General features: G+C 40.8%; 1 protein-coding gene across 1 annotated transcript; it reads left to right on the top strand.

Moving 5' to 3' along the window:
* The first annotated feature begins 907 nt into the window (after positions 1-907).
* LOC116266083 (cysteine protease XCP1-like) lies at positions 908-3,406 on the top strand. Its single transcript, XM_031647170.2, has 4 exons — positions 908-1,425; positions 1,604-1,836; positions 1,909-2,046; positions 3,074-3,406. Exons 1-4 carry the CDS (start codon positions 957-959, stop codon positions 3,287-3,289), a joined length of 1,056 nt encoding a protein of 351 aa, XP_031503030.1. The 5' UTR covers positions 908-956; the 3' UTR covers positions 3,290-3,406.
* The last annotated feature ends 8,963 nt before the right edge of the window (positions 3,407-12,369 follow it).

Here is a 12,369-nt window from a genome sequence, read left to right as displayed (position 1 = left end):
TATATAGTTAATTAATTAATTTGCAGTTTTCATCCCTGACAGCTTGAGATTGAGAAACTAGCAGCTATATTTGGGGCAAAACATAAGTGACGTTCATTTTTTTCATTAAAGTTTAGAGGCTGCATTAAAAGATGTACTTCCCAAGATCCCTAGTTTAAAAGTAACACAAATCTATACATGTTAAAAACCAAAATCCATGAATCTAAGTCTCATATCACCGTGGATCTCACAGTGAAACAAACACCCACTAAGCAGCATCAGGAAAACAGAACTATTTGATTTGAAATAAATGAATATATACATGAGAGATAGTTCATTGAATAAAGCACAGGTACAGGTAGAACCATCAATTTTGCTGATTGACCCATTTAAGTTAATGGCAAAACATGAGTAATGTTCTTTTTGTTTTTTCGTTAAAGTTTTGAGGCTGCATTAAAAGATGTGCTACCCAGTTTAAACAGACTGAGGGTCTCTGTAACATAGATCTAAATTTACATTACATGTTAAAAACCATGACTTTAAAGTCAGATTTTGTGAAAGGGGGGAGGGGGGGGTTGTGTGTTGGGGTTTCCGAACTTAAATCCATGAATGTCAATCACAAACTTAGGTTGGCGATAAAAGATTATTGAATAATATACAGACATATATTAAAGGCTAGCCGAGGGCTATTTAATTTAGAAATGACCTCATAAAGGGAGGATTCTTTTTGGAAAATCTTCATCGTTTTATTTTCCTGATCAGTACTGGTTATGTTTGCTTTTGTTTTAAGGCTCAGACATTATCAATGAAGTCTGCCATACATTGCGCCCCGTGCTTAAAGCACCGGCATCATAACTTTTATGTAGACTTTTAACTGAAGGGAAGTTGGTAGCTAGGTTCCTCCCTCTTTAAAGCCTGAGCTGCTGTCTGAGACGAGCATCAGATCATCCCTGTCGAGAGCCCGCCTTGTTTCAAAGATGGCGATCTCTGCATCCACTTTCCTTGCCGTCTTGTCCTTCTTTTCACTCATTTTCTTCGCATATTCTCGAGATTTTTCCATCGTTGGGTATGCGGAAGAGGATCTTGTGGCAGAAGATCGGCTGATCGACCTGTTTGAGTCGTGGTTATCCAAACACGGAAAAGCTTACGATTCTTTTGAAGAGAAAATGCAACGGTTCGAGATATTCAAGGACAATCTTATGCACATAGACAGGGTGAACAGGAAGAACAAAAGCTATTGGCTAGGGCTGAATGAATTTGCAGACATGAGCCATGAAGAGTTCAAGGCCAAGTATCTGGGCACCAGGCCAAAAAGAAGAGATCATGGAGGTGCTGGTCATGACGCAGGAAATGGCTTTAGGTACAGCAACGTAGTTAGCATTCCAAAGTCAGTCGATTGGAGGAGGAAGGGAGCTGTCACTGCTGTGAAGAACCAAGGACAATGCGGTAACTGTGCTTGTCTAAGATTTGCTTAATTGCTTTTCCTTGTTTCAATTCCAGATCTAATGATCAAGTAGCAGTCTATATATATATATATATATATATATATATATATAATTCAACTGAAGACTAGCTCTTATGTAAGGAGTTGGGTGTAAATATATGTGAGGGTGCATGGATGCAGGTAGCTGTTGGGCGTTTTCAACGGTAGCTGCCGTGGAGGGGATCAACCAAATTGTGACTGCAAATCTAACATCTCTTTCAGAGCAAGAACTCGTCGACTGCGACGACAACAACCACGGCTGCAACGGCGGCATCATTGACTACGCCTACTCGTTCATTGTCAACAATGGAGGTCTCCACAGGGAGGAGGACTATCCCTACCTCATGAGAGAGAACACGTGCTTGCAGAAGAAGGTATGCCGAGAGAGAGAGAGATGATGATGATGATGATCCTGTGATCAAGTAATTTGACACTCTTATGTACAGGGTGATCTGGAAGTTGTGACCATCAGTGGGTACGAAGATGTGCCGCCGAACGATGAGAGCCTGTTAAAGGCGCTCGCACACCAACCTGTGGCTGTCGCCATAGAGGCTTCAGGCCGAGACTTCCAATTTTACAGCGGGGTAATACATATATATTCCATATGGATGCTGCTTCCCTTCCTTTAGACTTTAGTATTCCTTAATTTACTAATTCAAGGAACATGAATTCAGTATTTTCGACTAAATATACTGGTTTGCACCTCTGTGTGTTTGATTCAAGCATAACCACAAAAGAATGCATTTAAAAAAAAAATACATAATAAAGCATGAAAAGAAGTTAGCCATTTAAAACTTTTTAAAAATATCATTTAAAAAAGTGCTAAAACAAAAAAAAAAGCCAAAAAACACGTGTTTCATTTTTTATTTTAGGTTTTTTCCCACCTTTTAAATTTCAAAACTACTTGTTTTTATTTTCTAATTTTGATTTGTTGCTTAACTACTTATTTTTTGATGTTTGTGTTATTAGATTCTCGCTTATTTTATTTTTTTACAAATTTTTAAGAACTTTCAAATTTTTTAAAATTTACCTTTTTTCTTCCTTTTTTTTCAACGTTTTTTTTTCAAGGTCAGCATATCATACCTGAGAAAAACCTAACCGCTTAAAATGCAAAAATGTTTTTTGTGACTATGAATTCAAGTATATGGTGTTACCATGGGCCTTAATAATTTGTTTCATATCCCAAAAAGCTTTGGAAGCTACCCAATTTGACAAAGCTTTTATAAATTGTAATTAATGTATCAAACTGCCTTAGAACAAAAGATAATTAGTGGCAGAGTTTTTGCAAAAGCCTATTCTTACATATGGTCTTCCCATATAGAATTGGGATGAGGTCCAATAGAAGATCTGAATGACCCGTGTTTATGCATGTTATATTAGGTAGGGGCAGAGCCAGAAAATTTTAGTCAAGAGGTACTAAGTATACATTTTAAATTTTTAAAGGGACCAATATGTAAATGAGAAAAATTTTCTCAAAAATACTAACATAAAAAAAGGAAGTTTTTTGAAGTCCATGTGGGCAATTGCCCACACGTATCCCACACCTACTCTGGGCATTATTTTCAGTGATGACCTAAACATGGTCTATGAACTTCTTTAATTTTTTTTCAGGGGGTGTTCACTGGGCCTTGTTCCACTGACCTAGACCACGGAGTAACAGCAGTTGGGTATGGCTCAACAAAGGGAATGGACTACATTATCGTGAGGAACTCATGGGGGCCAAAGTGGGGAGAAAAGGGTTATATCAGGATGAAAAGGAACACCGGCAGCAGAGAAGGATTGTGTGGAATCAACATGATGGCATCCTACCCTACAAAGGATGCCTAATTTTGAACGCTTCAATATGTATGAATGAGTTCTGATGCATGTTATTTTGCTTCACTGTTTAAATAAAACATCTTGTATGTGATGATTTGGACTTGAATGGAGATGCATTCTTTTATATATTATGTGAAGAGCATTACAAGAACTATATGTTTCAGCAATGTTGACTCCTCACAATAGTTGGCAAATCCGTGAAGAGGTCTTGGATCGGCTTGATTATAGGGGCAAAACTCCGGGACTCATCTGGGTCAAATTGAAAACTTTTATATTATACTTTATTTGGATATGCTTCTAAAACATCAATGTAAAGGGAATAAAACCAACTGTAGTTTATGAAATAACTACAATGAAGTTACAACTTATAATTGTAGTTTATGAAATGCATTAGGTTTTCTCTTAGTGACTTTGGGTAGTAGTAAGAATAGATGCTCAATGAAGCAGTGTACAATTGGGTGATCCTAAGCCCTTTAACTGATTTAGTTGATTTAAAACTAAATCTTTTAGGATCAAGTTGCATTTGGATCAGCACTTGTGTCATGCATAGCCTCTTGATGATCCAGATTGAGCCCACTCAAAAATCATAGTTAATAGTATTAGGAGTGAGTGAATGATGACTCTAGAAATTCAGAATTACTCAGCTTGTTCATGAGGACTGTTTGATCCATCATGATAGACGGTTGAGAGAAAAACAATGAGAAAAATGTATGAACTAATACTAGATGATGAAAATGTCTATCACCTTTTTTTTCTCTTATTTTTCTGTTAACCATCCATCATAATGGATCAGATGACTAAGTAAATCTAGATAATGAGAGTCAACATTTGATTTTCCATAGTATTATATCATTTTAGCATGACTTTTTAGACTTACAAGCATGTTAAATGTCTTCCAACTCTCCCATGATCTTTTTTTTTTTTTCCCTCGCATACAAGTGAATAGAAAACCTCTTCTTATGGAACATGATCAATGTTCATTATGGAGAAGCTCTGCACTTTATGTGAAGGCATATGACTATATCTTATGCATGCATTTGACCAAGGCAGTGCACTTTATGTAATGGAGGAACAGTGCACTTTTGTGGAGCTCAAGTGATGTAGGAGCAATGCTGAAAGAATCTAGTTCAGCGTTCTCATATTTTGATTTTTTAGTTATTGTTTTGTTTGGGATTCAGATCCAAGGGTTCTTTTTTAGGCTATATAAAGGTGTTTAAGTCTCATTTGTAGGGAAAGTATGGAGTTTTGATGAAGCACTAATGGTTATTTGCATTTTCATTTTTCCTTTTACATTCCATTTGAAAGGAAATGCAAGGAAGAGAAAACACAGAAGAAAAACACTGCTCGTGATGATTCCACTTCACGATAAAAAATCAATACATGCTATTTTCAACTCCGCCTCATTTCAACCAGTTTTGAAGATGGACATAGAAATACTGAAGGAAAGATAGAAAATAGAAAAATGGGTACACCAATTTAATGTGGAAAAACCCCAATGTTTGGGGAAAACTACAGCCAAAGTGAATCTAATCAACACAATCCAAGAATAATTCCAGCCCCCGAAACAGCAGATTTTATCACGTGATTTTGAAGAGCAATAGGTAGAACCACAAACAAGTATAAAGAGCGATCAAGACACCACTTTCGACTCTTCTTCCTATCTTTCTACTTACCAAATTATGTAGCAAATGACGTTGAGTGAGACTTCAAAGAAGAAAATGATGCCGTATCAAAGCTATGCTTCTCCCTCTTACTTGGGGTCTCTCCAAAGGAAGGAGAGAGAAAAGGATTTTGTGCCTTTCCTTGTCAAAAGGACAGGTGGTGGATTTTAACTGGAGTCGGTCTCCCGAAGTATTATAAATAATGAACACTAGTAGACGAGACAATGGGTAGTAGAGTCTTTGAAATGGATCAATTAGTAGACTCTATCTCAGGCATATATATTTAATGAAAAATAAAAAAAACATGTTGATTATATCAAAGCAAAAAAAAAAAATGATAGTTGGCCATGGGTGGAGACACTATTGCCAATATAATAACTTATATAAGAAATGCTGACATGGATAAAAAAGGAACAGTTAGAATACCGTCCACTAATCTTACCAAAAATATTATGAAAATACTTCTGTGAGAAGGTTTTATCGAAAATGTTAGGAAGTACCCGGAAAACAACAACGACTTCTTGGTTTAACCCTACAACATAGAATAAATAGGAAAAGAGCATGTAGAAATATTTTAAAATGTATCAGCAGACCAAGTCTACGAATCTATTCCAACTCTCAATGAATATCTAGGATTTTAGGTGGGATAGGGGTTGTAATTCTTTCTACTTCTAGGCATATAATAGCAGATCAAGAAGCTCGACTAGAAAGAACTGGAGGAGAAATTTTGTTTTATATATGGTGAGGTGATCCATCTGGTATACAAATTTGATATGTAACTTCTTATTTATGAAAAAGAGAGTAGAGGTAGGTTGTCTAATGTCACTCCTCCTACATTAGTTAATACTTCAAGGAGGTTACCTGGAATGAAAGAACAAAAATTGATCTACGAAGGTTTAATTACTGAATCACTTCCCAGTGGCATGTTCTTGGTTCACTTAGATAACAAAGACCTCGTTGTAAGTTATGTTTCAGGGCGGATAAGGCGTAGTTTTATACGAATATTACCAGGAGATTATGTTTCAGGGTCGATAAGATGTAGTTTTATACGAATACTACCATGAGATAGAGTAAAAATATTATGTTTCAGGGCGGATAAGACATAGTTTTATACGAATACTACCAGGAGATAGAGTAAAAATAAAAGTCAGCCATTATGATTCAACAAAGGGACATATAATTTATAGACTTGAATAAAGATTCAAACTGTAACGCGCGGCATTTTGGGCATAGCGGGTCGGGGTCCAGACCCGGACCCTAGCCCCACGCGAGAGGAGCCCGACGCTGTCCCTCCTCCCTCGCTTTCTCTTCTCCTTCGTTTTCCTCTTACCGCCTCTTCCTTACCCACGACCGGAACTCAGGGAAGAAGAAGGCGGCGACGGTGATGGAAACGACGGCGAAGCTTGAGGTGAACCATGTCGTCCCCTGCCTCTTCCTCTTTTCTCTCTTCTTCTTCCTGTTTTCTTTTCTCTCCTCCCTCTCCCACTGTCTCTCGTCTCCCCTCTCCACCGAACGACTCTCTCTGGCCGTCTCCCTCTTTTCTCTCGTGCCCTCTTCTTCACACAATCCCTTTCCTCACTCTCACCGTCTCTCTCTTCTCTCCCATCCTCTCCTCTCACTGCCCTTCTTCCCCATTTCTGTCTGAACCCTCCTCCCTTCGTTCTTTCTTTTGTCCGCCCCTTTGGTGAACACCTTCCCCTTGCCTCACGTCCCCAAATTGGGTCTTTCTCCCCATTTTCTAATTGTTTCTCCATTTTTCCCCAACCGAGCACTCTTTCTCATGGATTTCATCACTGTTTGTTAGGATTCCAGTTGGGGAATGTGTTCTCCCCCTCGTATCAGCGTTTAAGTGGTGTTGGTGGTGGCGGCTTGGCACGATTTCTGCCATTCGGGGACGACTGTACGCTTGAGGTGGCTGTTGGAGGCGTCACAGCAGTATAAACGCTTAGTTTGGGGTGAGCAAGGCCTATTTGAGCTTAGATTATTGGACATTATAGAGTAGAGCATATATAATTATTGTTTGAGCATGCTAGAAAGTAGGATTGATGGTTTGGGACGCATGTTAGAGATTTTGTTTTTGGAAAAGTTTAGGATTAGGTTGGAAAAGCGATAATTCGTGTATTTAATGACCATTTTGGCATGATGGGTTAATTTTTGAAGCAATAGGGAAAGTGTACGTAAGTTGGAGGTGCCTTGATTAAAGAAAAAGAAAGTTTTGAGAAAGGCGTTAGTGATAGACGGATTGATGGCTTTGAGTTTTGACATTTGTTGGCACGACTAGAAGTTGGGAAGTGACCTATTGGAGAACTCGTGGGTCGACACTACCCGTCGACACCCTCTTGAGGCGATGACACGTGCCTCAATGATTTTGTTTTGTTTTTGTTTGAATTGTTGAGGTATGTAGTAGGAATCTTATCTTGTATTTGTATCTGCAGGTACACTGGGTATGTCCCGTCGACCTTAAGCTACCGGATTCGAAGCTCGAGGCATTTTAAAGATTCTTGTGAACGTGCCACAGGTATGGCGACATTCCAGGCAAATCCCTGCCTGGGCAAGTGAATGAATGTGTGTTCCTAGTATCCCATGATCCTAGGATTTGTGATGTGAATTGATTGAGTGTTCCGTGAATGAATGTGTGCATGCATGTACATAAATTGATATATGATATGAATTGTTTTGAAAGACTTATAGTAATTGTTTTGATAATGTTACGCATTTGCATGTGCATGCTAGAATTGATAACTGTTTAGGACAGATGAGGCGGGGTATCGAGTCGAGTGTCTCCTCGACCCTAATTGTGCATTAGAAAGCATCCTAGAATGATAACTGCATAGGACAGCTATGAGCCCACCACAGATTGAGACTACTCTCTGTGGTTTGGCTAAGTTTTCAAAGATGTGATTGTTATGATGATGAATGTGAATGTTATGTTTATTGAATACACATTGCCGCGGGTAATGATGCAAATGATTGCACAGAGGGTAGCTGTACCCATATTGTTATGACGACTAGCCAAAACTATTGTGGTTATGTGTAACCCTCGTGTGGAAGCAATTGGAGGTGTGAGTTCACTCGTGAAGTGAGCCAACCCCATGAGCTAGCTAGTTAATTGTGTTTGTGCAAGTATAAGTATAAGAATGAAAGAATAAGAGATGAGAGGCCAGTGGGATGTGACTATGTGTTTGGGAGTTGTCTCGCTTTCGCCACTGGTCTCGCCTGTTCGGAGCGCAGGCGATGCAAGGCCCCAGGATACTGTTGTGTAATGTGCTTGGAGCGTAGGCTCCCGCCTTCCCAACCTGGGTGTCCTAGGGAAGACTGAGTATCTCTCATTGGAATTTACACATCCATGGATGAGTGCTCTACCGGTGCAGCGGATAGATGGATCCATACTGTTCTGGGCCACCACGGGGGTTGTCTCTCGGCTGTGGGCCGCCCGCGATGTGCACGTGCCTGTGTTTGCACCGACAGGAACTGTAAATTCACTGATAGTAATGAAACTGAAATGTATGTGATTGAAATGTACAGGATTGTTGTGCTTGTGACTACTGTGCTTATGAATGCAAGTGACATGTTGAGGATGCCTTGCATGTGATTGAAATTATGTTATTGTAGCCATTGAGTGGCCTCTGCATGTCGTGTCCTGACACGACATAATGATAGATTGTTCTGATGTTTGCTTGTATATTTGAGCCCTACCTAAGAGGGTTTGGACTTTTCCTGTCTTGTTGCCATACTGCGAAGGCTAAGTCTTCAGTTGTTTCTTTTTTTTTCAGGTTTTGGTGGACCCGGGGCAGCAGGCTGAGCAGATGGCTATACGCACGTCCTACTGGGGAGGTTTTGGGTTTCGGTTTTTGTAGTGCCGGCACGTCGGGTTTTGGTTTTACTGATGCCTTGTTTTTTATTAGGCATCGATGTTGTGATTTTGAGGCATTTTTGTCAAATATACAGTTGAACTGAAATGTTATATAATGGAAAGCTTGCCCCATTGTTTTGAATTGCTTGGCTCATTTCTTTTAAACTGTTGTGTAGTCACACCTCGATGTTGGATGAAAAAAAATGTTTTGAGTGTCAAAAAGGTCAGGGTGTGATAGTTTTGGTATCACAGCCATGGCAAACCCCACTATGGATGTGAGTTAAAGCCTATCTGTGAAGCTGTGTTGCCTAGGTACGCATTCATTTAATTAGATTGTTATTGTGGTTATGCTTTTTCACGTATAAGTACATAGTGTGATCTATGTTTTGAACTTGGTGCTAATGCACGTTGTGATTTGATTTGTGAAATTAGTCATAGACTAGATTTGAGATTAAGGTTCTTGTTTGTACAGATGAAATATCATCGTAAGGGTAAGAAGCGAGCAGGGCCATCCACAGAGGCACAAAGAGAGCCTAGTCCGGCCCATTCTGATGCGCATACCCCACGCGATGACAGTACGTCAGGGCATCAGTATGCCCAACTGGGTGGGGGTGCTCAAACCCCACTGAGGCAGACTCCACCTGTGGATCAGCAGACTATTTTGCTGACCACGTTGCAAACACTGACCTCCCTTGTACAGTCCATGGTCAGTAACCAGAGGAGTAATGCATCTCCTTCAGGAAACACCACTGCGCCACTTAAGGAGAAGGCATCAGTGGTGTCGTTTCAACAATTCATGGCGATGCAGCCACCTATCTTTTCAGGTGGGTGCAGTCACGATAAGGCAAAACAGTAGATTGAGGAAGTTGAACGCATCTTTGTGCTTCTGAAGATGCCTGAGGAAGACAAAGTGAACTATGGCACTTACCTGCTGAAAGGTGATGCCATGGATTGGTGGCAATCAACTCTTGAGATCCGGTATGCAGGCCAACTGTCAATTTCTTGGAAGCAGATTAGAGATTCCTTCCTCAACACCTACTACCCAGTGCATGCTAGAGATAAGAACATGCAAGAGTTTCTTGATCTGCAACAAAACCAAATGAGCTTGGAGGAATATATTACGAGATATCGACACTTGGAGGCGTATTGCCCACACTTCTACACTACAGATGGGGCCAGAGCAGGCAAGTTTGTGCGCGGTCTGCGGGAGGGACTGCGAAGCAAAGTTTTGACGAGCAGACCTCGTGACTTGGACGAGGCGGTCACTATGGCAAGATGTATAGAAGAAGACTGGGCGAGGACACAGAAGGATCACCAGAAGAAAGCAGACCAGCATTCACAAGGTGGACGAACACAGGTGAAGCGCCACCACTTTGCTGGCAGGACAAGGCCTTATGAGAGGCGGGATGACCGAACCTTCAGACGGAACCAGCCAACCCGTAGTGAGGCTACCCAGGGGTCAGTGGCCACTCCGACTTCTCAGAGGTGCCCTACTTGTTCACGTGTGCACCCTGGGAAGCCATGCTATCGAGAGATCGGAGCTTGCTTACACTGTGGAAGGATGGGGCACTTTATCAAGGATTGTCCCTTAAAGAAAGAAAGAGAGTTGAAGAAGCCAGAGGCCGGTCCTTCTAGCGCACGACAGACGACTGGACGTGTCTATGCTACTACCGTGGAGGAGCTGCAGGCACACGACCTTGTTGAAGGTACTTTACTTGTTGGTTCTCATATTGCTAGAGTGTTGTTTGATGCTAGGGCGACCCATTCATTTATATCTAGTCGATTTGCTACTTCACTAGAAGTGTCTGCTAGGAAGATGCCGTATGTCTTGAAAGTTGTTAGCCCTATGCATGCTCAAGAGTCGTGTAGTGAGTATCTATCTGATGTGGACGTGGAGATCCATCAACATCACTTACCTGCACAGTTGGTGATCATGAGTTTTAACGAATTTGATGTGATTTTGGGTATGGATTGGTTATATGCGCATTATGCTAATATAGATTGCAGGAAGAAGCAGATACAGTTGTTGACTGATGAAATGCAACCTGTGGAGTTTCATGCTCGTAAGGCCAGTCGAACTGATAAGATAATGGTGTCTGCATTGAAAGCTAAACGGTTGATAGAAAATGGAAGTGTTGCTTTCTTGGTCAATGTGTTGACCAATGAGACGGAACCAGTGAGGTTACTGGATGTGGCGGTTGTGAATGAGTACCCTGATGTGTTTTCTGAGGAACTGTCAAGTTTGCCTCCAACACGAGAAGTGGAGTTCAAGATAGAGTTGTCACCAGGAACAACTCCTATTTTTAAGGCACCCTATCGTATGGCACCAGCAGAGTTAGAAGAATTGAAGAAGCAACTGCAGGAGCTCTTAGACAAGGGCTTCATCCGACCTAGTGTGTCACCGTGGGGAGCACCAGTGTTGTTTGTGAAGAAGAAAGATGAGACAATGCGTTTGTGTATTGACTACCGCATGTTGAATCAAGTCACCATCAACAATAAGTATCCGCTTCCTAGAATCAAAGACTTGTTTGATCAGCTTAAGGATGCAAATGTTTTCTCCAAGATCGATCTGAGGACAGGTTATCATCAACTCTTGATACGGGAGGAAGATGTTGCTAAGACTGCTTTTCGAACCAGATATGAGCACTATGAATTCAGGGTCATGCCTTTTGGGTTGACTAATGCTCCCGCAGTGTTCATGGACCTCATGAATCAGGTTTTCCAAGAGTTCTTGGATCGATTTCTTATTGTTTTTGTTGATGATATTTTGGTATACTCAGAGAGTGTGACAAAGCATAGAGATCACTTGAGAAGTGTATTGGGTCTTTTGCGCAAGCATAAGTTATATGCCAAGTATTCAAAATGTGAATTTTGGCTAGAGAAGGTAAACTTTCTGGGTCATGTAATCTTTAAGGATGGAGTATCCGTCGATCCGGCTAAGGTGTCAGCTGTGCAGGACTGGAGGCGCCATGCAGTGTAATCGATGTTAGAAGCTTTTTGGGATTGGCAGGATATTATCGCAGGTTCATACAAGACATTTCGAAAATAGATACACCAATGACTAAGCTATTGAGAAAAGGAGTGAAGTTTATTTGGAATGAAGAGTGTGAGAGGAGTTTTCAAACTCTGAAGGACAAGCTTACTGCTGCTCCTATTCTGACACTTCCATCAGGTCATTCGGGTTTTGTACTGTACACAGATGCATCAGGAATCAATTATGGTTGTGTACTGATGCAACATGGCCGTGTGGTGGCTTATGCATCAAGGTAGTTGAAGACACACGAACAACACTATCCCACTCATGATTTGGAGTTGGGAGCAGTTGTGTTTGCACTAAAGATTTGGAGGCATTATCTCTATGGGGCAACATTTGAAGTGTTTACAGATCACAAGTCTTTGAAATATATATTCTCCCAAAGGGATCTTAATTTGAGGCAAAGAAGATGGATTGAATACCTAAAGGATTATGATTTCACGATATCATATCATCCAGGCAAGGCGAATGTGGTGGTTGATGCTTTGAGCAGGCAAGCTAAGGCAACGATGTACAGTATGTTAGCATGTTCTTGGAATTT

Source organism: Nymphaea colorata, chromosome 1 (genome assembly GCF_008831285.2).
Source record: "Nymphaea colorata isolate Beijing-Zhang1983 chromosome 1, ASM883128v2, whole genome shotgun sequence".
Lineage (NCBI taxonomy): Eukaryota > Viridiplantae > Streptophyta > Magnoliopsida > Nymphaeales > Nymphaeaceae > Nymphaea > Nymphaea colorata.
Note: the sequence above shows the minus strand (reverse complement) of the source record. Positions and strands in the feature narration are given on the sequence as shown.

What these genes read in the sequence shown, in the direction of transcription:
- LOC116266083 (XM_031647170.2), top strand. Translation starts at nt 957, where the DNA reads ATGGCGATCTCTGCATCCACTTTCCTTGCCGTCTTGTCCTTCTTTTCA. An exon ending in GAAGAACCAAGGACAATGCG is followed by an intron (nt 1,426 to 1,603) that starts GTAACTGTGCTT and finishes GCATGGATGCAG; the next exon opens with GTAGCTGTTGGGCGTTTTCA. An exon ending in ACTTCCAATTTTACAGCGGG is followed by an intron (nt 2,047 to 3,073) that starts GTAATACATATA and finishes ATTTTTTTTCAG; the next exon opens with GGGGTGTTCACTGGGCCTTG.